Source organism: Hippoglossus stenolepis, chromosome 7 (genome assembly GCF_022539355.2).
Source record: "Hippoglossus stenolepis isolate QCI-W04-F060 chromosome 7, HSTE1.2, whole genome shotgun sequence".
Taxonomy (NCBI): Eukaryota; Metazoa; Chordata; class Actinopteri; order Pleuronectiformes; family Pleuronectidae; genus Hippoglossus; species Hippoglossus stenolepis.
This window is the reverse complement of record NC_061489.1, coordinates 11,996,125-12,023,583: the sequence shown is the minus strand read 5'-3', so window position 1 is coordinate 12,023,583 and position 27,459 is coordinate 11,996,125. Positions and strand designations below refer to the sequence as shown.

The following is a 27,459-nucleotide window of genomic DNA, read 5'->3' as shown; positions in this document are numbered from 1 at the left end:
GGTAAAACAAGTCACGACTCACTTTTACGAAGCTTTAATTATGATTCGATTGTTACTAATGAGTGGTTGCGGTTTCCTTTTATATAAAAACACATAAGGAACAACTGCAACTTTTTATTTTAAGTATAAAATCAGAAATGTGTGGGTTCTCATTATAAAGTACATCACTAGAATGACTTGTGCATTGTTTTTGGTGGTGTCTGGGCCCCTGTCTCTGTGTCTGTTTGTTGTCTCAGTCCAACTCAGTGTGTGTTGTTCTTGATCTCATTTTAATGATGTGCGCTGCTGCCTGGGTTTTCCTACCCAGTGAGCGTGAGAGCCGAGCTCCCACAGGAGATGTTGCTGTGACTTGCTTCACTTACGCATGCGGCCTTGTCGTCGCTCTCCCTTCCCTTGGCCCCGCTTGCTCTCGGAGCTGATTGTCAGCCACCTGTACGACAGGTATACGCTCGCTTACCTACTCCCAATGAACAAAGCACCGATGTAGTAAACAAAAAGTGAGTTCTTAGCAACCTCTGCTGCATGCATGCACACACACACACACACACACACACACACACACACACACACACACACACACACACACACACACACACACACACACACACACACCCACACACACCCACAGAGGCAGAGACAAACACTCTGCTCCACCCCACGTCTAACTTCCTTGACTGGCTGGGCTTGTTAGTGCTCATACGCCCGTACTTGTTCACAGCAGCTCAGGGACTGAGGCACCTGTCAGACAGAGAAAGACTTTCCCCATACACACACACACACACACACACTCAGTCACTGACTCTCCACTGAACTGCATGGACTTTGCTCTGCTGGCTGGAAAGTGATCACAGGTAGGCAGACGTTTGTGATGATGATGTAAATACAAATTATCTGGACCATTTTTCTGTATTTAAGATTCTCTGTGATCAGCATTAAGTGTGAGAGTGTGTGAAAAGTGTTCAGTCACCATTTTTCGGTGTGTTTTCTCTTCTTCGTGGCTTTTTCAGCAGTCTCTCCTGCTCTGTCCTCGCCTTAAAGGCCATTATTGCTCTCCATTAATCATTTCTCGCGTGTGTGTGTGTTTGTGTGGACTGATGCGTTAAACCCAGGATAAATATGCCCTCTGAGCTCTCTGTGTATTTGTTCTATCACCAACATTCGTATCCTTAAGAGATGTTGAGTTGATGTGCATTAGAAGGAGTGAATTAACAGCCCTCCGGAGTTATAGTTGGATTTGCATTCTGAAATCGGCAGCACTCTGCAATTTTGCATGAGCTGAAGTCCGCTCCTGCTTTTCAGATAAGGGAGCACTCGTCAGTGTTTCATTAATATTGTCTTTTTTCTTCTTGAAGTCCTTGGGGGAGTGTGTTTGCCTTTAAGCAGTTCGTTTTAAATGTAAACAAAATCTAGTCATTTAGACGTGTGAAAGGAGGCAGTATTTTTCCACCCTCGTAAATCTGTCTGTGTGTATATTTTGTATGCAAAGATAAACTGTGATATGTGTGTGTGTGTCCCATTCATATTTAGGAAACTGAAGTATTTTCTTTTGTTTTTTGGAAAGTGGTAGGACAGGATGATCTACATGTCTAAATGATGAGACTGAGGAATGCTTTACAGAGCACATGCTCCCTACTGGGAGGGAGCAAGAGACATTTTGAAACTGTGACTGTGTGTTGTGACAAATTCCCACCCGCTCTTGGAATCTTTTCTTTTAACATGATCTCTGTCATTGTTTTAGGCGGCGTGTAAATTAAACAGAAGAAAGGCGAGAGAGAAACCTCAAGAAGAAGCATGTCCAAAGGTGAGCAGGGTGACTGATCTGATGGGAACGTCAATGTGAGATGAGCTGTTCCTCCATTTAGAGCTGAGGCCGTCACAGGGCGTGTCTCCACACCGGGCTGTTGACCGTAAATTCTGTCATGGCCCCCGATTTAAAGAAAAACCCCAAGTGGTTGATGATCGGGCCCAAAGGAGGACTGAAAATCATGCATGGTATCATATGATGCAGGCTATAGTGTTATCTCAGATGGTGTGTAGGTGGATGATGTGTGTGTGTGTGTGTGTGTGTGTGTGTCCCAGAGGAGAAAAGAGCAGCTGTAATGCAAACCACCAAAGTGCGGACCAAGCTGAAGGGAGATGGCAGCTGGCTGCAGCGCACCAGTGAACCTCAGGCCGAACCTGAGGAGGAGGTGAAACCCTGGTAAGACTACGTGTTTAGCTCAGCTTCATCACGTCCTCGTCATCCATTTCTCAAGTTCACTGCGATGACTAAACCGAGTCGCTGTGCATCCATGCAGGGTGGCAGAGGTGAGGGCCAACCGTGTGAATGGAGCCCCCATCGAGACCAGTGCAGGGCCTTCACCAACAAAGCCCGCGCTGCCGCCCAACAAGCCTGACGCTGCGAGGTAAACACCGGTTTCTGATGTCACCCGTGCAGTTTTCTGTAGCTTACTGTGAAACCTGCAACCAAACAATGATTGTGCTGATAACGAGTCTCTGTTTTTAACCTAGAGCTCCAACGTCAGGATATCTGATCAGGTAAGAGTTCTCATGAAATTATAAACACGTCAGGCCGGTGACATTTGTGTTTCTGTGTTTGGTGACAGCAAAGGAATAAACAGAACTTTTACAGTTTATGGTCACTTTGTGGAAACTATAAACTTGAATTAATACACTGTAAAAAAAAATGAGAAGGGAAGGAAACTACTCAAAGAACTTACTGCTCTAGATTTCTGAATTTCGATGACAACTCAATCTTTTATTTTGGCATCTTATCTTTTGTTCTGATCGTTTATCTTTCAATCTTACATTTTTTTTTGGCGATCCATTTTAAATGATAAAGATGCAGAAACTGTCGGACAGGTTTTTATCTCCTCGCGCCTTGATTATTGCAACATGTCTTTATTCATGCCTGAACCAAAAATGCTGCAACGACTTGAGATTATTGAAAACTCAGCCGTTTGACTTTAGTCAACAAATAGTTTGAATCATACTACACCTGTTTTAACCACATTACGCTGGCTCCCTGTTTGTTTTAGGATTGATTTTACTTGGAATTTAGACCTTTTAATCCCACATGAACCTTTGCGTAGCTTGTGATCCTCGGGTAGAGGAGCTTTTGCAGTCAGGGCCCAGAGGCTCTGACCTGCCTGAGGAAATAAAACTGGCAGTCAGTGACACACAACTCTACTGAAAAGCCTCTCCTGATTTTATTTGAGTTGTTTGTTGACTTATTATTTTATAAATACTGGTAGAAGTACCTCAGAGCAAACTTTAATTAGAGCGCTCTTTGTGATTTCATCTGAACTTTTAATTTATTTTATTTCTGTCCTTTTATTTGATCTGTTGTCTTTCTTATTGTTAAGCACTTTGTAACTGTGTTTTGAAAAGTGCTATATAACTAAAGTTATTTGGTTAAGTCATTATTATAACTAATACTAAGAATTCTAGTGCTGCAGGCTGCAGGGACTTAGTTTGTTCCACGTGTAGACATGAGTATTTCTCACTCACCATTAACTTTATATTTATCAAATGATATCTTAAAAGTAAAGGGTTCTTATCGACCAGCGCCTTTTCTACTACACATCATTCACACGCTGTCAGAGGCCAATTAGAGTTCGGTGCCTTGCACAAGGAGCCGAGGATTGAACCACCGACCTTGTTGTTAGTTGATGACCCGCTCTACCTCTTGAACCACAGCCGCCTACATGTGTCATTACTACAACACCAGAGTTTCTGTCCTCTATTCTACCAAACACTCACCTATAGGGTGTCATGTTTCCCTTGAGGTGCGATGAGAGGATACGAACCCCTGCAGAAATGATCAGGAGACCCTGTTTGTAACTCGGTCAAAGCTTCCAATAACGTGTTTTGCCTCCAAATATGATGAATGGAGGGAAACCTGACCAATGAAACTTTACATGAATATTACATGAACTTGCCGAGCAATTTCAAGTTTTTGTTTTTACAGCGTAGCTGGAATATCTGAGCTATGAAAACTGCACTTCATGGGACTTTTTGTAATGAAATCATAGATTATTTATAGAGAAAAAAAGTATATGTCTATTCACACTTTTTGTTTTTTCCTTCAGAGGCATTTTCACTAAACTGGACCAGAAGCCTGCATCATCGTCCACGACTAACGGCACAAGGTAAGAGTTTCTCTCACCTGAATGAGCAGCGTTAACAGTGACTGCTGATGCACTCTCACTGACCCCTCCGATTCCCTCACATACTCGTTGTTCTTTCTTGCAGTGGAACGACGCAATTCAACAAAAAAGCCTCGGAGAGCTACAAGAAAATGTGAGCGTGCACAAATAAGATTCCCGGTGAGCGGCTGGCAGCTGCGTGATAATGTATTTTCATTAGGTGTGTGTGTGTTTCTGTCCCTCAGAGCCCCCCACACGGTGAGGCCCACTTCGGAGAACCAGGAGGGCCTTCTGAGCAATGAGGAGCAGGAGAAACGGTGAGACTCCCCCTTGCTCAAAGAACACAATCCAATCTGAAGTCGCACACCCTCCCCCCCCCAAGAGATTACATTAACATCATAATGATTTATCTCGCAGGACGGAGGCAGCCAGCAATGTTCTGAGGACATCTGCAGTCAGGCATCGGTCTTATGTGCTCTCTGCTGCTAAGAAATATGAGTACGTACTCTATGTCTTGTGTCTCCTTATGCTAATCTTAACGCTCAACCTGTTTCTGGGATTCTTAAATCATAAAAGAAGTGAGTTAAACATTAAAAAAGGTAAAACACATCAGGAAATTGCTCTTTTCACTCACATATGATGAGAATGTATGATGGTGCTTATAAAAGCTGTTTGATGAAAACCCTCAGGTCGATTGAAAAAGCCGCTGACACCCCGCTGGTCAACAACAATGTATCATTTGTGGCTAAAAGGTAAAGGCTCCCTCTCGTATATTAAAATCTGGCAAATCTGTGAATGCTGATGTCTGATTTAATGTGTGTTTCGTCTTTCTGTTTTAATGTGTGTACTCATCTCCACGCATGTTTTCTTTTGCACGTGTGCTTGGCTGCAAATGTGCAGGGTTGAGATTGAAGATGACGATGAGGGCGCCACGACACCACCACCTGTCAGCTCCCCCAGCCCGACTCCTGCCATCCCCGTCGCATACGTTGCCCCCGCCCCGATGGCCAGACCAAGGAGAATGTAGGTCCTGCCTTTCCATTTCCAGTGAAACAAGTGATTTCTGTTCAGTTTCATTCATCGTCTGTCTTGTTTACAGTGCGGAAACAAACGTGAAAACAGCCGCTGATGTCACTGACGGTGAGTCAGTGGCTCAGATATTTCGGGGGCCTTTACCGGACCTTTTGAAAGAAGACCCCACTCCAGTGTCTGTGACGCAGAAGGACCCGTTTGAAGGCATGAAGCCAGGATGCACCAAGGTGGCCACACCTCTCCCTGAACTCATCCCAGTGTTTGTAGAAGCAGTTAATACAGAGCAAGAACCTGAGCCAGATGTTTCTGATCAAACTGACACCTCTCTGGTTAAAATCACCCCTGATTTACCAAACCTGGTGTCAACCACTCCAGCTCCAGCTGTCCCAGAATCCCCTGCTCCAGTGTCCCCTGCCCTGACTTCAACTGTCCCAAAATCCCCTGCTCCATTGTCCCCTGCCCTGACATCAACTGTCCCAAAATCCCCTGCTCCATTGTTCCCTGCCCTGACTTCAACTTTCCCAAAATCCCCTGCTCCAGTGTCCCCTGCCCTGACATCAACTGTCCCACAATCCCCTGCTCCAGTGTCCCCTGCCCTGACTTCAACTGTCCCAAAATCCCCTGCTCCATTGTCCCCTGCCCTGACTTCAACTGTCCCAAAATCCCTTGCTCCAGTGTCCCCTGTCATGACTTCAACTGTCCCAGAATCCCCTGCTCCATTGTTCCCTGCCCTGACTTCTACTGTCCCAAAATCCCCTGCTCCATTGTTCCCTGCCCTGACTTCTACTGTCCCAAAATCCTCTGCTCCATTGTCCCCTGCCCGGACTTCAACTGTCCCAAAATCCCCTGCTCCATTGCCCGCCGTCCTGACTTCAACTGTCCCAAAATCCCCTGCTCCAGTGTCCCCTGTCCTGACTTCAACTGTCCCAAAATCCCCTGCTCCAGTGTCCCCTGTCCTGACTTCAACTGTCCCAAAATCCCCTGCTCCATTGTTCCCTGCCCTGACTTCAACTTTCCCAGAATCCGTTGCTCCAGTGTCCCCTGTCCTGACTTCAACTGTCCCAAAATCCCCTGCTCCATTGTCCCCTGCCCAGACTTCAACTTTCCCAGAATCCCTTGCTCCAGTGTCTACAGTAACAACGATCACAGTGGTGACAGAACCTATACCTGAACCTGAAGAAGAACCTGAACCACAATCTAAACCTTCTCCCATGACAAGGTCAGATTCTCACCAACTAATATCCGTGTTGTAGCTCAGCATTAGTGGTGGAAAGTAATGACTTCAGTCTGGGCTCTTTATACTTGAGTATTTGCTATTTTATTCTCCAACTCTACACTTCAGACAAAAAACATTTACACTTTATTTCAAATATCTTTATATCTCAAGTTTCATTGCTGGCAACTTTGTATATGAAGATTTTCACAGATAAAGATCAACTAATTATCTAGTTATATTGAGGATTATTACAAATGAAACCACATAACATCGCATATAGGAGCTAAAATCGACTACACCTTCACCGAATAAAACTAAGATGCAACATTATTAACACATCAGTGATAACGGTCCAGTTATTACCTCTGCCAAGGAGGTTAGGTTTTCATCTGTTTGTTTGTTTGGTAATAATTTAGCAGGATCATGCAAAAACTACTCAATCGATTTTTCACGAAATTTGGTAGCAGGGAGGAAACCCTTAAAGTTTGTTGCAGAACTGGTTCGAGAAATTTCTATTTTATTTTCTTTTTGCTTTTGATAGAGTTCTAAATAAAAATCTGGATCTAGTGAATTTAATTAAATTTAATATATTCTACCACAGCAACAGTATAACATATTGCAATGCTCTGTGATTATGAGCCTCAAACATTAACCATGATGTTTGCACAAATATTCGTAATAATGTTTGAATATCGTAACTTCTTAAACAAAGCAGAAAATGTGCTTTCAGATTCTTTTCTTTGTTCATGTCAGCCGTATGTTTGCTCTCATTCCTTTCACGTGTGTGATGGAAAAAACCATGTGTTTGTTCTCCATTTGTCTTCACAGCTCCAGAGTTGACATGCTCGCTGCCTTCTTCGACACTCTCGTTCCCTCTGCCACAAGTTCAACCAGGTAGTGGAAAGAGAGAAAGATGAAAGCAATATGTGTATATATATATCCAATATGAAAAGAAAATCATTACCATGGCTCTGGCGTGCTCCAGCCTTAACAACATGCCATCTGATAATCAGAGTTTTCTCCTCCGCAGTCTCAAGGATGATGAGCCAGAGCTGGCAAAGGAACAAGGAGGCTCAGCAGACAGCCGCACCACAGAGAGCAGGTACAAAAACCAACAGTTTCCTCATTCCTGTCATAGCAGGGCTGGCAAGAAAACACATAGTCACAAAAAAATGCCGCTGTGTTCACTTCAGAGTTATCACAAAATACACCAGATCTCAGTTTCAGTCACCTGAAAGCACCTCACTCAAGAGGATGTCCCAGATTAGCCTTCATATGTGGCACTTAAAAAATGTAGTTTGAAGGTGTGTTTGTGTGTGTCTGTGTGTCTGTGTGTGTCTGTGTGTCTGTGTGCGTGCGCCAAAGCAGGTGCACTCATTTGCTCTCTTACTTCCTGCAGAGCTGCGGAGGAGCCCGCTCCAGTTCTCAATAACTCTGAGCCAATGACAGACGAACTCCTGGCATTCGATGATGGGTTTGTTAACAAATATGTTCTCACTGATTGTGCAATTAAGCGATGCTCTGAATATTTCCCACAAGGTGGCACTGTTGGACATCCTATGATCTCCCTCTGTTCTAATTCAACCGGTCTGCTCCTGCTCTGAAATATCCTCTGAATCCCCCAACTTCGCTCATCATGTCCTCCTCTTCCTCTTCCTCTTCCTCTTCCTCTTCCTCCCCACCGCTGCAGTCCACAGGAGGCAGCAGAGCCTGTTCCCCCCAGCCCAGGACGCTGGAGTCAGGATCTGCTCAGTGGATTTGATAGGTAAAGGAAGAACTCTCTCCCACCCAAACACCAAATCCATCCATCCATCCATTATTGACACCGCTTATCCTCTGAGGGTCGCAGGGGGAGCTGGAGCCAATACAGGCTGTCATTGGGGGAAAGCATGTACACCCTGGACAGGGCGCCATCATAACACAGGGCTGACATATAGAGACAACTTTCTTATTCACATTCACATGTCTTTGGAAGCCGTACTCAGGGCAAACCCAGGTAAACACAAGGAGAACATGCAAACTCCACACAGAAACCAAACTGGAAACCCTCTTGCTGTGAAGTGACAGTGCTAACCCCTGCTCCACTGTGCCGCCCTCCCCTAAACACAGAGTCATGCACAGAAATATCCGAGCTGGAACATCCCCTTAACTCACCTTTTCCAGTTTTAAAGGGAGCTGGTGCACAAACGTTGTATTTGACTTTGGTGTTATTGGTTTTCTCCAGTGAGCCAGACCCGGCGAAGACCAGCGGCGCCCTGGATCTCCTGGCTACTGATGTGATTCCAATCAACACAGAGACACGCAGGTGAGAAAGAGTCCCATTCACTTTCATCACTACATATGGAGAAGGTGGGGGGGTGAGAATCTCAGCTCCCTGAGGTGGACGATTTTTAATAAACCCCCAAATCTGCCCCCGAGTTTGATCCATAAATCCGGGCTCCTCCACCCCCTGCGTTCTATTCTAACCCCTGGACAGAGTCGCAGATTCCTGAAGCGACTGAGTAATACTTTGAAAACAGGAAAGCTGCATCTTATCCGCTGCGCGACTGGAAATAGAAGGGATTGTTGTACTGATTAGTATTGTGGCTTTGTTTTTGTCTCCGCCAGCCTCAGCGTGCAGCGAGAGGAGGAGAAGCAGACAGATGAGACAGCAGGAGAAACACAAAGGTAGAGGGGAGATGACAGGCTGCTCTTAAACAATTAACTATCTGCTCCGAGCTGCTTCCGCTCACAAATGCATTTTATTCAGATGTGGTTTACTGCATACTAACGCTCTCTCTGCCCACCAGCCTCACAGAGACCGTCACTATAACCACCAGGACTGTGATTATTACTGACCAAAGGTACGAGACCACACACAAACAGAAGGCGTCTGGCCTGCACTATATTCAGATGGTTTTCCTGCTTGTTAAATAGTTCAGTGGATTCCAAGCTTTTCTAATGGACTGGCACTTTAAATAGTGTATGAGAAGAACCACACTAACCTTTACTTGCCCTCTTTTCTTTCTTTTTTTATTCCCATCGTGCCGTTCATCCGTACCTCCCTCCTTAAACCTCCCCTCTGTGCAGTGAAGAGGACAAAGCAGATCCCTGGAGCTCACATGTGACAACAGTAGTTACTGAATCGAGGTAGTTTGTTTACTGCCACGTCACATAAGTCCCAGTGCTTTAGGATGTCTGTGTCACAGTGTATTTCATATAGATATATGTGAGTGTGTGTAAAAAGTAGTTTGCCCCATACTGACGCTGAGTAGAGAGAGTGAATTTACTTAAAATAATTGATTAAATTGTGAGAAACATTCGTTTTAAATAATCAAATTAAGTTTAAAGTGCTTAATAAGATAATATTGATTGTCTTTCATAAAAAGTCTAATTGGTTAAATACCAAAAAAAACACAACAGACGAAATGAATGACTTCTCAGTTTAATTGGTATTGACTGCGACCAGGGTTCAGTTTAGGTAAAGAAAACCTGAAATACACTGAGGTTTGTTTCTCCATTCGGCAGCACAATAGTCTTTCCATTTGTCAAAGACATCCCGATTCTGATTTTGATTGAGTCTGGCCGCCTGCTCCTCTGTGTTTCTGTTTACCATTCAAACTGCATTAAATCTTTCCATTATGAGTCAATGTGATCAGAATTCCTCCGACACAAGATGGGCCACGCTGACAATTGAGAGTGAAATCAGTGTGAAATTGTTTTTCAGCTCGGCTGATCCGTTTGATCCATATCCGATAGGGACCACATCCCCTAACAGGTAATCATATTGGTTTGGAGCTGCGACTGTTTTCCAGCCAGCCAGATAGCATCTCCCCATGCATAATGCAGCACTTTCTGATTATGAGCCACTTTTCTCTGCTGCAGCTCCTCTGACCTGTTCCAGCCCCTCGCAGATATTTCCATCAACAGGTACATGAATGATAATGCAAATGCCTCTTTTTCTATACTCTAACCTCTGTTTGTCACATGTTACTGCATCATATCCTCTTTACTACAACTGCTTCACTTTGTGACTTTATGGCAATCCATTCATAATCAGCAGAAAGCAATCTGCTGTGTGGCGACAGTGCATCTTATTGATATGCATTGATTTCTTATTTATGTCCTTATTTCGTCAGCGCTCCAACCACGTTCATGGAGAACAAAGATCCGAGTCCAGAAACACAGTACGTTGGGGATTTTATCTCTTCATCTGAGATTAAGCTAGTGAAATGAGGCTGCGACTAACTATGGCTTCCAGTGTTGCTGAATTTGTTGATTATTTAAAAAAAAAATAGATGAGAGCTGAAATGATCTTATCAGAAAATTAATTGGAAACAATTTTGATAATCGGCTCCAACTTTTAAATGTGAGGATTTTCTGCATGTTGAATATATTTGGTATTCTGGACTATTAGCTTCAGTCGTGAGAAACTACAATAAGTTCTTTACTGTTTTACTGACTTTCGATCGATAAAACAAAGTAGACTGGCACCCAGTAGAGCACATACCTTCATCGAGACCCAACAGACCCATTCAATTCAATCAAGCCGCCACACACTCTAAGATATCAGTCCCCAATTAGGATAATGTAAAAAAAAACATTCCGCATCCTTCCACCAAGTTGCGTGAACAAAGAAACAACACTGACTTCCTTGGGGGAGAAAAAATAATCTGTAGATTAACCAATAATATAAATAATGGGTAGTAGCAGCCCAGCAGTACCTTTTAGTAAAAATAGTTTAGTCTATAAAATATCAGAAAGTTTTGAAAAACATTTGTTGGAATTTTTCAGAGACGTCGGACATTTGTTTTTAAATGTTGAGCAGTGAAAACTACTTTCAGATGATAACGTTATCAAACAGAGTAAAGCAGTGAATTTCTCCCTTTGAACTAGAAAATTGTCCCATTTTTGCTTTAAATTATTGAACTGCTTTTCAACTAAATGATTAACGAGTCGTCATTCCAGCATGGAAATGGAAATGTCTTTCTATGCAGTGTGACTGTGTCTTGAATGATGCTTTTATTCTTCCCCCCCCCCCCTTTGTGTGTGACAGTATTAGTGGCAATGCACTGAAATCCCCTGCAAACGACATCGACGACATCAACACTCACACCACCAGGTATTCAAGCTCGTGCTTAGCTGGGTCCTGAACATGCGAGCGCGGACCTGCAGAAATCTATTTCTCAGGCGGCGGACATTATTACCGATGTCTAATATGCTTCATCTGTCACAACGTTCGTCATTTCTCTTTACCTCTGTCTCCACTTTGGCTCCTCAGTCTCAGCACTCAGCGGTCATGGGCACGCACATGGGACACCATCACACCTCAGCAGGCCGGCACAGAGGAGAGGTGATGACACACTTCGATTTCCTCTTACACTACCACACACAATGAGGCCGACTGTGTTTTCGTTCATTCATCTACATGCGCCCACGTCCTTGTCCATTACGCGCTAAAAGCCTTTTACTGTACGTCCCCTCTCAGCCAAGAGGCCGAACCGGAGGACCAAGCTGGAGACCAACAGACGATGATCATGTTCGAGAGAAAGTAAGTCATTGTTTTTTTTTTGTTAAAAGCCTCTCTGCTCCTTTTATTCCCATAACCTCCTTCCCTTTCACTGTGGGTGAAGTAACTAGGCTTTTGCAGCATCTATTCATCGAGCCATGAGACATTGTGCACTGGTGCTGATGAAAATAGGTCAGATACTGTATATATTGGTTACAACTGTCACACACACAGATCCACTTCCAGCCTTTAATCCCTTTTTCTTTTCTCCCTCCAACAACACCCATTGTGAATTTGTCAACCTATATCATGTAATGCCACGTTTTTGTTTGTGCTCAAGGTCCAAGGAGAACGACTCCCCATGGGACAGGTGGACATCCCCCACTGTCTATACTATCACTACAGAAGGGGAAGAGGAGGAGGAGGAAGAGGAGGAGGAGGAGGAGGAGGAGGAGGAGGAGGAGAGGTACCTCTACAGTAGCTGAGCTCATTAAACGCATATTAAAGCCCTTTTATTTTGTTGGTATCGTTTCAGCAGGATGTGATTATAGCACCTTAACATTCAACGGCTGTCAACCATTTAATTGAAAGCGAGCTAAATACAAGTTCCTCGCGGCTCACTCGGAGAATAATCATCTTCTCCTCAACTTGTATAAAAAATTTAAAAAAAAACTTTAATACAGTCACGGTTTTTCATCAGTGCTGCCAGACTTATTATAATGCTGGGATGTTCTTTGTTTTGCAGCCCCGAGGATACACTCACAGAGACAGTCACAACCGTCACCACCATCAGGTTGGAGAAACTTTTGAAATCCTTTAAAAAAAAAAAAAAAAGACCCTGCTTTGTGAAGATGAAACCCCACTTTGTTCAGTTTAGAAGGAGTGGGAAGCGTGAGTGGCATGTAGGTGTTGTTTATAAATTACAATGCACGGGAGGAGGTGCTCAGGATGAGGCAATGCCGCAGTACAAAAGAAAAACAAACCACACCTGGTCAATAAACCCTGATCCCTCTGGAGCTGTGAGTTAGAAAGATCAGCTTTATCCACTTGGCTGGATCGCGTCCAGCTTATTGACTGCTATAGCCTCCAGTAAAAAGTCTAATACAGCTTTCTTTATTTTTCCAGGGAGATACACGGTGAGCCAGAGCCCGCTATGGATCGGTAAGTTTATGATTTTTGTTCGTGTCAGACACAGCATAATGCAAGACGACTCTCTCCAGAGTGTTATTTTCAACTATTTGGTCTGCTGATTTTCTCACTTTTATAAAAACACTCCCTTTTTCATCTGGAGCATTTTTGTTGCAGGAACCTCCAAAAAAGGGAAGGAAATTATCAGCCACAAAAATAGAAGCAGTCACCTTTTTTTGACTGTTTTAACACGGTTGTTTCTGTTGATTACTAAACCCTGGACCTAAGGTTACACACAACCGTCTCAACTCTGAACTTGCTTGAAGTTAAATTACATATTTTTTTCTCATTGTCTCTCCATTGGCCCTCATTTCCTTCCCCCCAATTATCAGTCTCCAGATGTCAGATTAATGATGCGTATTAGTGATGTCAAGTCACGGGCCGTTAAACAGCGTGCCATTAACAAGCGATGGCAGAAAATTATGATGTCCTGAGTTACATTTGACAGATGCAGAGTCCCTCTGTATAAGCCATGGTGCTGCTGGAGTCAGTGAGAGAACGATGAGACTAACGCCGCTGCACTTTGTCTCCAGTTATGAAACCTACTCCAGGTCGGTGACTGAAGAAGAGCGCCCGGTCCAAACACCAGAGCCTGAGACCAAAAAGTGAGGGATTTGACTAGATTACACTTTTTGAGTTTTAAGTCACAACATACATCTGTTTCAACTACTCACACTGTTGTTCTTTCCCCTGCCTCTTCTCAAGGCCGTTTGTGTATGTGAAGGAATACGTCAATACCTCGGAGCTGTCCTTGCATAACGCCAGAGATGAAATCAATAGGTTCGGCCACTACATTGTTTACACAATCAAATAACAGGATTGATTTGAAAAAGAAAACTGCTGAAAAACACGGTTTTCGTGATGAATCACTTATTTCTCCTGTTTCCACAGTGGGTCGGATTATTTGACATCGAGCTCCACCAGTTACTCTTACAGCAGCCCCTCCACGTACGCCAGGTAACAACACAGCTCCTGTTTTAAACCAGATATAAGACCTTTCCCCTTGTTTTTTCGATTTCAATTTAAATGATTTTACCATTTATTTACACAGTATTTATGTTTCACTTCCACTAACATTTCCATTCCTTTCAATGCTCCCACTTCAATTGACGCTTCAAATCCTTTCACATCTGCTTTCTTAAGCTTTGAACGAGAATTGAAACTTCTTTGAAACCCACAGCTTCTTCTTTTCATACCCAATTTCCTCAAACTCTTTTCTTCTTTCACTTCATCCCCTTTAAGGAATCTCCAGCTCAGTTTATCGCTTCAACTTCCACTGACCATTCCACTCTTTTCAGCTTTTTTTACCTAAAAACAAAAAATGAACTTCAGCAATTTAACTTAATATAACAGTTGTTTCAGTTAATACAATTTCACAAAATAGCTGACACCAGCTCAATTTATCACTTATACTTTGACTGACGCTTCAAATCCTTTCAGATCGGAGGTATTGAGCTCTCAACGACAATTACAACTTCCCACAAGTTCTACTGTTCATATCCAATTGCTTTCGCGGCTTACGCTTTAGCCGACACTTCTTTCACTACAGACTTTTATTAAATCTCCAGCTCAATTATATTATGAGTGACAGTTCGACTTCTTTCAGCATTTTCAAGTCAACTTCAAAAAAACATAAACTTAACTAAGAGCTTCCACTCAAACTTAAACCTCTTTCTTCACTTCTGTTCTACCACTTCAGTATTTGCATTGCGATTGCTAAAATATCTTTACATTTCAAATGTTTTAAATGTAAACAGTATTCAGCGAGCACATTTCCAGCGAGTACATTTTGCTTTTAGTCGTTGCTCTTGTTTTCATAGTGGGTCAAATTATTTGATACCAAACTCCTCCACTTAACTCCGGGCCACAACGCTATTCCCTAAACCGGTTTTAAACCAGCTTTAAGCTGAAGGTCCCCCTGCCTTGTTATTTCCCGTTCTGATGAAACTAGATATTCGTAAGCAGCAGGGCAGAAATTCCACCAAACCTGCTCATTAGGAGGCTAAGTGGGGATATGAAAGGATTATTTACACTTCTTAGATTCCCTCACTCGGGACGGGAACGGTCGCAGGTTATTGAAGCAGACAGAGCGGCTGCGTTTGCACGAGAGATGTGTGTGAATGAGCTGCCAAACTAACTTGTCTCAATCTTCCCCAGCGGCTCACTGTCATCCAGCTGTACGTTCTGCGGCGAGCTTGTGGGCAATGATGCTAAGATCACCATTGAGCACCTCAATATCAACTGTCATCCCGCCTGCTTCAAGGTAATACTGGAAACGGTCACATGTCCCTGGAGTAAATTAGCATTTCTGAACGACAGATACTAAAATTACACAGCTCAGAATCCAGCCTGTAAACAGTGGGAAACTCTATAGCTCAACAGTTTGACTACACAAAGCTTCACCAGGGTTTCTATAGGTTTCAACAAGTGAATTTGAAGATTTTGTAAGATCTTTTTAACACCTGTGTCAAGTATGACAAATGTGAAGGAATATTAGGGAGCCAAATTTTCTCACAAGGTAGAGTAGCCTAGTAGAGAATAACTATTATCTATTATCTTACAAACTACAGAGGCAGTAGTTATATTTCCTACAGCCAAGCTGAGTGTAGTTATCAGTTCCACGTTGGTCTTGTTTGTAGTTTTATTACAGCGTGCTAATATCCGTCTCATTGAGAAAGAACTACAACACGGACGTTATAAACTAAGCTGCCAAAATAACTCATTTTAAAATAAAACATTAAAATAACTAAGACCAATCTAAACTTATGAGACTATTATGTAATCTTTTAACGTATATAACACTTTTTTAAGGCTTTTTAAAATATTTAGAACTTTTTAAGGATTACAATTTTTTATTTATTCTATTCTTTTCATCCATTGGCAGAGCAGTCGATAAGCGTTTTCCCCAGTAATATAGAACTTTTACCTTTTTAAAACACAAATTATGTTCAGTCATTGTGTATTACCAGTCCATGTAACAATTGGTTTAATCAGTCACTAGCGCTAAAAAAGTTTTCTGTCTATTATGGAACGAAAAAAAAAGAGGGACTGAATTTCTAGGATTAAAAACATTGCTCTGCACTGTGGTTTCTTTTAATTACATTTTCTAATGCCATTCTCACCATTATTTTTCAGTGTGGTGTGTGTAATAAGGATATGGGCGACCTTCTCTTCAGCATGTTCCTACACGGAGGGAAAGTCCACTGCGAGGGCTGCTACTCCAAAGCTTTAGACTGATTGTCTGAGCTCTTCAGCGTCCTCTTATCCTCGTCCCCCTTCCCTTCATGTTCATTTGCATATAAAGTGAGAACTGTGCTTTAGCGAAAATGTTGGACTGTGTTCAGTTTGAACCTTGCTGTGGTTTAGGGTGATCAAAGAGACTGTCATAGTGAACAATATGATTTCTTTAGCTTCCATTAGGTTAAATTTCTAATTTCTCAAACATGTTATACAAGCTTGTGTTTGTTTGTTTCTTCCTTGGTGGTGAAAGCTGTATCTTCCTCAGTAGACTATGAAGGATATGCCTGTACAACATGCTGTGCTATATATAACTGTGAACAGGCAAGTGGGGTGCAATATTATGATTTAGCTTTTTGAGTAGTTATATGCAAGATGATGACTTTGTTACATGTTTACTTCCTTTGTTCTTCTTGATACAAAACAGTGTGTTCACATATATGATGCTTTGTTAACAAAATAAAGTGATTTATATGAGCATGGTAAAAAATATGTCATACAAAGTTAGTGTCCAAAGAGACACACAAGACTGTCCTGGAGTCTCAAGCAGTTACATGTTTTAGAAAAGTATGTTTTTTAAAAAATGATTGCACATAGAGATGATTTTAGCATCATGTAACTGAATACAGTTAGTGAGAGAATAAAGTATCTACCACAGAAATTCATTAGCTGAGCTGTTCCTGAGAACTCCCTCACAAGCGCAGTGGCGACTTCCCACTGGGAGCTGTGCTTAACTTTACATTTGCCTCCAATTCCTCGGTGAAACAATATTCTCCTTGCATAGTCACGTGAAATAGCTGTGAACATGAATATGACTTCAGCTAATAACCATCAGCTACCTGCTGGGTAACAGTGAAGAAGCTAATATAGTTCACTGGCTGCCGTCTTGATGGTCTTCACACACAGTCGGGCAGAACTCCCTCAGTACAGAGGACGAGTCTTTGGCTCGGCCCCAATCCAATAAAAATGTGCGTCCCATGAGAATGTGCATCTCGAGAACAGCTGCACTGCATGCAGTTAGCGTTAACAACACAGAGCAGAGTAAGGGCAACGATGGCAACGCAGTTAGAGTCATTAACCTACTTGAAAATATTGGCATATAGCACTGTGAAACATCATTTCTCATGATTGAACCTGGGATAAAGGATAAAAGTAACACGTCAGCTGAATTCAGTATCTAAATCTGTTACTAAACGGCTCCTAAGAGTAAAAGAGTTCTGGCTCAGGTGCAGAAATGAGTCATTTCTGCTTCAGTCCCTCATTTAAACAGATGGGCTGCAGAATATCGGACCCTTCTCCAGCCTGTAACCGAGGCCTGTGTCAGTGTTTTCCTCTGGCTCTGCTCACAGCCATGTTTTGGATGTGCTTCCACAGCAGCGAAGGGTCCGACTCGTTGTGTCTTATCAGAGACTCCAGCCCCTCTGCTTGGTCCAGACTCTGCCAGTAATCCTGAGGCCATGTTTTCAACCATCTGGAGACAGATACAAACAGATAAGACTCATCACAGAGTACATTTTAATTAGACAATTAAAATAGGATGATTTGTCTCCCCACAAGAAATTGTTATTCAAGGATTTCCCAGCTGGCACCGCGAGCAATTTAAGACAAACTCACCCGTCATCTGCAGGTAAGTCTTGGACGTCTCCGTACCCGGGGCTGGGCATGGGGCATCCCATGTGAGAGTTGTCGGCCATTTTAGGCTGAGGGGGTTGGTTCTTCTTGGGGGCTTTCCTATATCCCCGCTCGGCTGCCAGCCGTGTGTTCTCCTGGTCGCACACGAAACATTCAAATCCATTCAGGTAGTTCGGTTTGCTCATGTCATTAACCCCCCACTCGCGAGTCTCCAGAGCCTCCAGCAAGCGAGTGTTTGTTACACGGCTCGGCTTCTTAAACTCCAAATATCTTGCATATTCATCATCATTCTCGTCAAGTAGTTTGAGGAAGTCAGCCAGAGCTTTTGGTGAGGGGAAGTTATCGATGATGATGGCAGAGTGGTCGTTGGGCATCCAGTCCGCCACCACGGAGGAGCCTCGATAGACGGGAACACAGCCCTGATGCAGAGGCCGCCACAGCTTCTCTGTCATATAATCTGGACACAGACCGTTCTCCAGTGCCAGGTGGAACTTGTACCGCGCCACAAAGTTCATGAATCTGAGATCCTCGCCAGTGGCGGTGCCCGTGTCCTCCAGATGTCCGGGTAGAGGCATGTTGTTCAAGCATTTCCCGTAAGAGTCCACCTACATAGACAGAAATTATATGTGAGAATTGAGAAACATGAAGGGGGCATAGAAAACATATGGGAATAAATTACAGATGAGACAATGACACATATTTAATGGCATAAATGTTTCAGAAAACCCTGATAAAACATTTGTAATTAGAATCTCACTGATGGGAATTCACAATCATCACTGAGAGCATCACTGTGTATCAACCTGTGTACACGTATGGATATGTGGGAAACTCTAACTAGTGCAGAACATCCCTATTTGGATGCCAACAGGCACCAAGTACAAACACATTGCTACTTAATACTTGTTAGTTTGCACTAGTTGCCTGGTACATTCCACATTGATATCAAAATTCTTTTCATCACTTTCAAAGCAACAAACTTGCTCCTAACTTCATTAATCACTTCTTAACCTCGCTACGTGCCTGGGCCAAAACATTTTTAATCGCAAAGATTTTATGAATGTTTAACAAACTGTGTTTTATTTGTGGGTAACTTCATTTTATTGTCCTCTGTTTTATGAACTGATTATCCTTCTCTTGTTTTGATTGCTGTTCTGTTCTAAACGGGCGGATCCAGGAAAAGTTTTTCACTTTCTTTAACATTAAAAGATAGGGTGTTGGTGGAGGTGTGTGTTCTCTGAACACCTTTCTAGTTATTATTGTTATTTATTTGAAGTAAAATTATCACAGCACCTTAGTTACTTTAGTTGAACAATTGTATTTCCCTGGTCACATAGGTAATCTAGATAAATCAGGTAGTTAAGTAGAAATAGCTACGCTTATTTGGCATTAGTGGTAGTAAACATGGCCCTGAAAGACCTCCTCTGTTCTGTACCTGGATGTACTTCATGAGCTCCTTAACATATCTGTCTCTGTCAGATGGTACGTCGCAGTGAGACTGCATGTACAGCACAGGAGACAGGCCCTCCCTCCTCAGGCGGTTCTTCTCCTGCAGGGACACGGCTGTGGGCTGCAGCAAGTAGTCCAGAGTGGGCAGCCACTGCAGGCTCAGGGGATAGTCGGACTCCCTGCTAAACGTGGCTGTGTAGTTGAACAGCCTGATTCCCGGTCCGTGAGAGAGGAAGTAGTTATTCATGGGTGACTCTTCGTGGAACAGTGCCCAGGTCTGGTGGTGGAGACGAGGTAGCGGCGCCTCATAGGCCCTGAAGTCTGTCCCGTAGAAGATGATGGATGCTGTCCGCTTGTAGAGCTGCACCTTTCAAGATCAAACTCAAAATTACTGGCAGGACACTTTGGGATGATTATTATTATTTAGAGAGGTTACATATTTTGTGGCACCTTGCGGTTACTCGTGACCAGGCAGGAGGACGTGGCACAGTCGATGCGTTCGGTGTCACCGGGGAAATGCGGGAACAGCCCCCCGGTCCACCAGAGGATGATGGGCAGCTCCTTGTTGCTGCGGCGATCAACGTTGCCGGGCCCTCTGTATGAAGTGATGATGGAGGAAAACTCCATGTCTGACAGAGCACTCTGGGGCTGAAAGGCTGCACGCTCCACTGCATCCAGATCCTCCAGGAGGACGTGCTCGTCTGGGAAGGAGGCGAAGGACACCCACACCCAGCACAGGACTCCAAACAGCCCCAGACACACACAGGGCACCAGCCTGCCCCTACCTGCCATCTGTGGGGGGGAACAGAACAGAGAAAGGGTGTCAGAGACAGTTTTTAACCGGATATACGTGGTCAACAGTGAGATAACACATCCAACAACATGATTGGTGTTGGCCTGAGTCTTCCGTTTATCATGTTGAGCTGCCTTACTAATCATATATGAAATTAAAGTGATGTTTCTACTTGAAGCCAACTTCATCTGATCAACACCCAGAGGAGAATCTCTTCACTTCATACGTGTCAGCGCTGTCAAGACACGCGTAAATGTCGCGATACCGGGAGTAAACGAGAGTTTCCTACCGTTATTACGGCTGTAAACACATGAAGATACGTTTCTCTTTATTCTTCAACAACTTCTTCAGTTATTCTTCGTAAAAATCGGTCCCGTCGAGCGATGACAACAAGATGCTGATGTGTGTACAAAGGGATAAAACAGCTGGACTCTTCTTCTACGTTTCTGCTTCTTTCACTCATCGTCTTCTTCTTCTTTGGGTCGCAAACTAACGTAGTGTCGAACAGCGCCTCCCACAGGTCACGTCCCGCTACAGACCTGTGAACTACACAGCTCCTTTTTTTCAGTGTCACAGAATATTATATGACATTTTAAGCGTTATATTTAATAGAAAAATAACCAAAGGGAATACATAAATCAATATATATATATATATATAAGACACTAATAAAACATTTCCATGTCATATTTTCTTTTCTTGATTGGTTTTAACTAAATAATGTAAATAATATTCATCTTTCCTCATGGATTAACATTGTTGTAATGAGTTATATATCTTAGTCTTCAAAAAGGTTTGCTATTGTCTTATGTTCTGTGTTTGTTTTTTGTTTATGTGAATACAAATCTAACGAAAACAGTCCTGTTCTTTTTATTATATACATAATTCAATGTATTGGATTTTTTTTTTTATAAAACAGAAAATATTTGATAAAAAAAGTACAGTACTTAAAGTTGCAGTGTGTAGAATTTAGTGATATAAAGTGGTGAAGTTGCATGTTGCAGCTGAACACCCCTCACCTCATCCTCCCCTTCCAAACATGAAAGAGAACCTGTGGTAACCTTCAGTTTTCATAAAAACTCAAAGGGTGTTTAGTTTGTCCAGTCTGGGCGACTACAAGAAACATGGCGGCCTCCATAGAGAGGACCCCCCCTGATGTAAATATAAAGTATTTTAATATAAAGGGCCCATTCTAGGGTAAATAAAACAACAATTTGTATAATTTAAATGAAACACACTCGTGAAAACATCACTGGAATTATTTCATAATAAATTTCTGTCAATAGATCCCTTTCACCTAAATATTCCACACTGGACCTTTAAGTTAAACTGAACAACACCCACTGTGTTGTCATGGCGTTTTGAAGGGGGCTGAACCTGTCGGACTTTAGGACCCCGCTCGGCCTGTGGGCCGTGCACGTGCAGCTCCCTCGCTGGACGCGCGCACGTCACGTCAGTCAGATGCAGGGCACAGCAGCAAGCAGCAAACAGCCTCACACAGGGACAGGGTGAGTGGAAATACGTGTTTCTGTGGTTCTGCTGCTTCGGTTTGCTGCGTCACGTCACCTCCCTGCAGCGGCTGCTCCTCTGCTCCTCTCCGGGCTTTTAATAAACGGCTGTTGGCCGCAGAATCCACCGAGGCTAACGGTTAGCATGGTCAGGCTGGAATGTCAACAAGCCGTCGGACTAGCCCCGGCTAGCTTTGCTAGTTTGGCTGCGGGGTCTTGTTGCTAAAGCCGCCACACAGTGACACAGTTTCATGTCCTGTCGCATGAAAGTTTGCATTTAGAAACCCGATGCCTGTTTCGGTTCCTGTTTAACTTCTGCTGTGAAGCAGTGGGAGCTCAGTGTCACAGGAACCCCCGACGCAGCAGTTTGAGGAGAGTTTATCCTGCAGCATGTTTGTTGTTTGTGGTCTGATCCTGACTCGCCCTTCTTCCTTCTGTGGCGTAGGACTCACACGTCACCTGATACGTAGCTCACTAAATCAAGGCTGTCATTTAGCATTGTAATGCTCCGATCATGTGTGAAAACTACTGTATCATGTTGTAAAGAACAAGGTAGGGTTGTGCAGCCCAGAGCTAGCCTCCAGCCTCCAGCCACTCAGCCAGAGACCTTTGGCAGACATCTTGGTCATTCACCCCTGTCACTGTGTTCCTAAAACTAGTCAACCATTACACATCTGTCATTTATTGGCAGAAAGGTTCTTTGAGGTTCAAATGTTGCAAGGACAGGTTTTCTGTACTGCATCAATTAGCAGCATCAAACCCTGGGTGTGTGTGGAATTTTGTTCTGAGAATTTAGACACTTTCATTTCCCAAAGGGTGATTTTTGTTTCAGTTTTGATTGTCTTGTAAGTGTCTATCTTTGCCTGTCTTCCTCTTTCCAGGTTAAATCGACCCTGGTCTGCCACCTGGTGTGGAGGGCTGTAACCCAGCGAGGAGGAGGGCTTTCTGGGTGAGAGGAAGAGCATTATGAGCGGGAAGAGCCTGCTGCTGAAGGTGATCTTGCTGGGGGACGGCGGAGTGGGCAAGTCCTCTTTGATGAACCGCTATGTCACAGACCGCTTCGACTCCCAGTCCTTTCACACCATCGGTGTGGAGTTCCTCAACAGGGATCTGGAAGTGGACGGGCGCCTGGTCACTCTCCAGATCTGGGACACGGCGGGTCAGGAGCGCTTCAAGTCCCTGCGCACGCCCTTCTACCGTGGGGCCGACTGCTGCCTGCTCACCTTTGCTGTGAATGACTTGCAGAGCTTCCAGAACCTCGGCTGCTGGAAGAAGGAGTTCATGTACTACTCAGATGTTAAAGACCCCGAGCGCTTCCCCTTCGTGGTGCTTGGCAACAAGGTAGACATGGAGCAGAGGGAGGTGGGGGTGGACGAAGCACGGGCCTGGTGCGAGGAGAGCGGATGCTGTCCTTACTTTGAGACCAGTGCTAAGGATGACACTAATGTCACAGCTGCATTTGAGGCAGCTGTCAGGGAGGTTCTTGCTGCTGAGGACCAGATTGACCATGCACTACTGAGTAGTACTATAGATCTCCATGGCAACCGCAAAGCCTCTCGCGGGTCTTGCTGCTGATTGGTCAGGTGTGAATTCACGATGTCTTAACCTCTCTGGCTGAAACTTGCCTGAGGCAGTTTAAAGAGCCAGTCATGTATTGTTTATGGTACACATGCTGTAGGTACAAGGTACTGATAACAGTATCCACTAAAGATTATATGGATAAGATACAGCGGCTCTAAGGAGGGCGGGGTCAAGGACCTAAGCTGGCGTCTAGATTGTTGAATTAACAAACGGTACAGGCACACTGCAACAGGCACACTCATCCTTTCTACTCTGTCTGCTTCCAATGGTGTTGCACAAGAACATTTTTACCCAGCTTTGTCTGCCTATGCAGGGCTTTTATCAACGAGTGCTTTCACAGCATTTATTTTAATCAAAAATAATTACAATTTTAATTAACACAGTGGAAGAGAGACGATACCAGTCCTCTACTGAAGAGCACACTCCACAGCCACTCAACTATTTGTCCATGAGCTGATTTTACACAGTTTTAGAAGGACTGAATACAACATAGCCTTCTCTTTTTATCAGATATGTTAGCGGTTGCTGGGGAGCCTGTGCATTTTCTCGATCCATGCAGATCCTGTGATTGAGAACTCCTGACATCAGTGTGATGACCAATATGATTCGAGGTACTTGGAAGATTGATGCACTTTTGTCTTTAATAAGAAGGGAATTATTTATTATTATTTTGCAGCTCTTGCTTCAAACATCGGGTACGGGCTAATGAGGTGCTCTTATTCATTTGATTGTTAGATCTATTAACACTGCTGGGGGTCGACCGATATTGTTTTTTTTAGGGCTGATAAAGATTATTAGTAGTTGAGAAGACCGATAACTACATAATATATAGGCTACATTTGCAGTAATGATTTAAATCTTATTGTCCAAATGTAGAATAACACAACACAAAACTACTGCTACACAAAGTCAAGGTACAACTGCTGTGGTGTCCAGTAGTTTTGATTATTTTGTTTACCCCATTTATATCGATAAAGCTTTAGGCTAATTACCGGAAACGCCTCTCTGTCCAAAGCAATACAACTCAGCATCACCAAACTCAACATCTTCCAGAATGATCAAACAGTCTAAAACAATTTTGATAAAAAGTGTCAAGCACGAAAAGGTTTATTTGAAGACTGTCGTATTAGACTGCATTAGTTTTAGCTTTATATTTGTAATTTTCAGTTGTATGCACAGGATGTAAAGTTCCAGAATGGACTTAATTAGTTCCTCTCTGTGTGGATCTCGATGCCTGGTATCCTAAAAATGATCTCTAACTTAATCATTTAAGATTATGTTATTATTTTACCCATACCCCTTTTAAAATGTAACTCATTAATATTTACCCAGAGTACCGTTCAATTGACTTTCATTCTACTTTTGTCTGAGGACATTTTAACACAAATTATTTTTCCTCTCCCAGAGTAAAATCTCTTTAAGGTAACATTAGTGAGTTTTCATCTCACTGTTTTTGCTGTTTTCTTCATTACAGTGCTAATTACCTGCTCTACATTTAAACAGTTTTGCTCAAGCACTTATAGCTCTCTACTTTTTCTCGACTTTCTCATTAATTCCACAGTTGATCACTCTGTGTTCAGATCTACAAGTTATTGAGCGATGGCTCCCTCTCACTCTCTCACCCTCTCTTGCTCAGTGTGTCTTGGGTGGATCAACAAATGAACTTGTTAATTAGATTGTGATGGTTTTGCATCTTCAGCGAAGAGGATTGTGATGTCGCAACCTCTGCAAAATGCTGCCTTACCTTCGACAGCTCGGAGCGCGCACCGCAGCTGCTCTAGTCTATAGGTTCGTCTTTGCCCGTCTGTACCTTCAGTTTTATAGGTTATTACTTGTGACGTGTAACCAATCGGTGATGTGGGCGGGACATTGCTAGAGACCACAAAGTGCTGATGACAGACAGGAAGCGGCGGCTACATCAGAACAAAAGTAGCACATTTTTATTAGCAAAAAGATTCTGATAATCGTTAAAATGCTAAAAAGGCCAATATTCAGTCGACCCCTTCACTGTGTAGCTGCAGGCACCAGACCTATGAGCCAGATATCAGACCATATTTAGTTCTTGATTTATGTTTATGGACCTTTTTACTATTAAAGGTTTAGCAAATCTCCAGTAAACAATACTGCTGTTGTTGTTAAACTGCTGTTAAGTTTTCTGAGAAGCACATTTCCATCCTTTAATGTTTTTTTCATAGTTTATTCATCTGATATTTACATAAGGCATCTGTTTTTGATCAGCGGCTGATGAAAGTTGGTGTTTCCTGATATGTAGGTGAGGTTATAATTATTTTCATAGTCACGGCATGTTTGTAATCCTGCGTCTGCCTCTGCTGGTTGCGTGACTGGACTTCACTTTGCAGTCCTTCAGCTTTACTGATATAACCGAAGCAACACACACACACACACACACACACACACACACACACACACACACACACCTTGTGCTGTCACTCCGGTCACTCCTTGTCTCAGCTGAATGTGAGATAGCATGAGCACTATGATAATGCCGTTACTACTAATGTGTGTGTCGCCTCTCCTGTCCATTCATACAGCACCGTGTGAAACTTGCATCTGACTTTTCGGAGAACTTGATGAAAACTTGTGTTTATTTGATCGGTACATTATTTTTATTTCAGTGTTCTTCTAACAGACCGGTTTATTTACCACGGGTGCACTTGAACCTTTGGTTTTAGCTGCTGTTGCCCAGAGGGCAGTGCTTTTTGCCTGTGTTTTTTAAAAATAATATTCAAACTGAGTTACAGACGGTTTCAATAGAATCTCTTCAGTATTTCAGTTGCTGCTTGAACAGTATTTTATATCTTCTCAAACAACCAAACCTGTTGCATAAATAAGATCAAATCGTTTGGTTGTCTGAATGCACAAAGTCGCCATGGTCTCTCATTATGGCTCCATGTTCTCATACCTTTTTTCTGTTGTGTTGATGCTATTGTGTAGTTTGTGTAGCACATTTGCCTTTCAAGTAAAAAAAATTGCATCATATTTCAGTATGACTGCTGACTAATGGTGAACATTACAATAGTTTCACTGTGAAAAGGAACTTGGTCCAATCAGGTACAGACTTATTTACTTTATTGCACGGTTCTTTGTTTTTAATGTGGGTAAATAGCTCGAGTATATGGTCATTGTTAAAAGGTTTTATAAGATGTGATTGAGCTTACGAGAAAGTTTTATTAACTGTGAACTGATTAGGGCATTTTAACAAAGTGGAGCTTAATCAATTCAAATAAAAAATAAATAATCAGGGCTTAAAGTTATTCATTTTTCTGTGTTAATGTTTTCTGGATCGAACAAAATACTTTGTCTGTTTACTATATTTTACCATTTCAGTTTATAACCTGTTCAGATAATGTAGCGTACCACAGTGTTTGCCTGAAATGGAACATACCTGAGAACCAGTCAGCTGGTAGCATTACTCTACTACTCTAGTGTGTTGCTCTCATGTTTCTGTCTTATATCACTGCAACCCAGTCTCATGTCAGTATTTCTTTTAAATGTTGCTGTAATATTTATGAATGTAAAAAATCTAATTTCTTTGGGCTGTCTAAATTAATGGCTTATGTAAATTGCAAAGGGCATTAATTTGATAATTCTGTACAACATGACAGTGAACGTCTGTTTCACCCTCGTCCCATGAGTGCGATTTAAGCTGAGTGAAAGTTTCCACTGTTTGTCTTGATTCTGTGTTGAACTAATGGACGACTTTCCTTGCTCCTGTTCTTTTGCACTACGGAGGATGAGACCGGGTTGTGCCAACATGCTGGCAAAGCGTCGAACACCCTCCAGTGCTTGGCTACAAATAAAAACATGCGGCATACCAAAAGGAAATACCATCTTGTCTGTTGTTTTTTGTTCGGATGCCTTGAAAATCCATGAAAGTGTACGGCTTCAAAAATTGACTTTCAAGTTGGAAACAAAAGCCTCTTTTAAACTATTTTTAAAACCTTAAATAGGTCACTCAGTTTTATTAGTAACTTTAAGTTCTCCACCTTTCTCCAGTCACTTTACCATCAGGGGGAAAGAAGGCCTCAATTTCAGCTCTAATAAGCAGCAATGTTGAAATAAATTGGCATTTCTGGATTTTGCAGTTAAGTAAAACTCAAAATGCACCTTCTTCGAATTTCATCACACCAGACCTTGAATGTCATTGAATAACCAAGTATGTGTGG

At 42.8% G+C, this 27,459-nt stretch overlaps 3 protein-coding genes across 6 annotated transcripts; 2 read left to right on the top strand and 1 right to left on the bottom strand.

Annotated features, from left to right (window-relative positions):
* Nucleotides 1–686: 686 nt before the first annotated feature.
* Nucleotides 687–16,799, top strand: znf185 (zinc finger protein 185 with LIM domain). Of its 2 annotated transcripts, XM_035160702.2 has the most exons (34): nucleotides 687–851; nucleotides 1,739–1,801; nucleotides 2,080–2,200; nucleotides 2,298–2,405; nucleotides 2,512–2,538; nucleotides 4,092–4,151; nucleotides 4,255–4,302; nucleotides 4,394–4,465; nucleotides 4,566–4,646; nucleotides 4,838–4,900; nucleotides 5,049–5,171; nucleotides 5,248–6,399; nucleotides 7,225–7,290; nucleotides 7,427–7,498; nucleotides 7,796–7,870; nucleotides 8,087–8,161; nucleotides 8,621–8,701; nucleotides 9,004–9,063; nucleotides 9,186–9,239; nucleotides 9,466–9,525; nucleotides 10,103–10,153; nucleotides 10,261–10,305; nucleotides 10,515–10,562; nucleotides 11,432–11,497; nucleotides 11,657–11,728; nucleotides 11,864–11,926; nucleotides 12,225–12,350; nucleotides 12,630–12,677; nucleotides 13,010–13,045; nucleotides 13,606–13,677; nucleotides 13,778–13,852; nucleotides 13,964–14,029; nucleotides 15,230–15,335; nucleotides 16,208–16,799. In XM_035160702.2, exons 2-34 carry the CDS (start codon nucleotides 1,792–1,794, stop codon nucleotides 16,307–16,309), a joined length of 3,384 nt encoding a protein of 1,127 aa, XP_035016593.2. In that variant the 5' UTR covers nucleotides 687–851; nucleotides 1,739–1,791; the 3' UTR covers nucleotides 16,310–16,799. The 2 variants fall into 2 exon arrangements, with proteins under 2 accessions (XP_035016593.2, XP_035016595.2); XM_035160704.2 differs by lacking the exon at nucleotides 11,432–11,497.
* On the bottom strand, nucleotides 16,031–20,936 carry fut11 (fucosyltransferase 11 (alpha (1,3) fucosyltransferase)). 2 transcript variants are annotated; one of them, XM_035160706.2, is made up of 5 exons: nucleotides 20,473–20,936; nucleotides 19,841–20,182; nucleotides 19,377–19,751; nucleotides 17,924–18,546; nucleotides 16,031–17,780 (listed from the first exon to the last, which is right to left on the bottom strand). In XM_035160706.2, exons 2-5 carry the CDS (start codon nucleotides 20,180–20,182, stop codon nucleotides 17,630–17,632), a joined length of 1,491 nt encoding a protein of 496 aa, XP_035016597.1. In that variant the 5' UTR covers nucleotides 20,473–20,936; the 3' UTR covers nucleotides 16,031–17,629. The 2 variants fall into 2 exon arrangements, with proteins under 2 accessions (XP_035016597.1, XP_035016596.1); XM_035160705.2 differs by having other exon boundaries at nucleotides 16,761–17,780; nucleotides 19,377–19,757; nucleotides 20,473–20,920.
* A 607-nt stretch (nucleotides 20,937–21,543) lies between these two features.
* Nucleotides 21,544–27,118, top strand: rab9b (RAB9B, member RAS oncogene family). 2 transcript variants are annotated; one of them, XM_035160709.2, is made up of 2 exons: nucleotides 21,544–21,691; nucleotides 22,573–27,118. In XM_035160709.2, exon 2 carries the CDS (start codon nucleotides 22,658–22,660, stop codon nucleotides 23,264–23,266), a length of 609 nt encoding a protein of 202 aa, XP_035016600.1. In that variant the 5' UTR covers nucleotides 21,544–21,691; nucleotides 22,573–22,657; the 3' UTR covers nucleotides 23,267–27,118. The 2 variants fall into 2 exon arrangements, with proteins under 2 accessions (XP_035016600.1, XP_035016601.1); XM_035160710.2 differs by lacking the exon at nucleotides 21,544–21,691 and adding an exon at nucleotides 21,703–22,456.
* The last annotated feature ends 341 nt before the right edge of the window (nucleotides 27,119–27,459 follow it).

What these genes read in the sequence shown, in the direction of transcription:
- znf185 (XM_035160702.2), top strand. An exon ending in GATCCGAGTCCAGAAACACA is followed by an intron (nt 10,563 to 11,431) that starts GTACGTTGGGGA and finishes TGTGTGTGACAG; the next exon opens with TATTAGTGGCAATGCACTGA. An exon ending in AGCCCCTCCACGTACGCCAG is followed by an intron (nt 14,030 to 15,229) that starts GTAACAACACAG and finishes AATCTTCCCCAG; the next exon opens with CGGCTCACTGTCATCCAGCT.
- fut11 (XM_035160705.2), bottom strand. Translation starts at nt 20,182, where the DNA reads ATGGCAGGTAGGGGCAGGCTGGTGCCCTGTGTGTGTCTGGGGCTGTTT. An exon ending in AGCTCATGAAGTACATCCAG is followed by an intron (nt 18,547 to 19,376) that starts GTACAGAACAGA and finishes CTGTCTATGTAG; the next exon opens with GTGGACTCTTACGGGAAATG. An exon ending in GACTTACCTGCAGATGACGG is followed by an intron (nt 17,781 to 17,923) that starts GTGAGTTTGTCT and finishes ATCTGTCTCCAG; the next exon opens with ATGGTTGAAAACATGGCCTC.
- rab9b (XM_035160709.2), top strand. Translation starts at nt 22,658, where the DNA reads ATGAGCGGGAAGAGCCTGCTGCTGAAGGTGATCTTGCTGGGGGACGGC.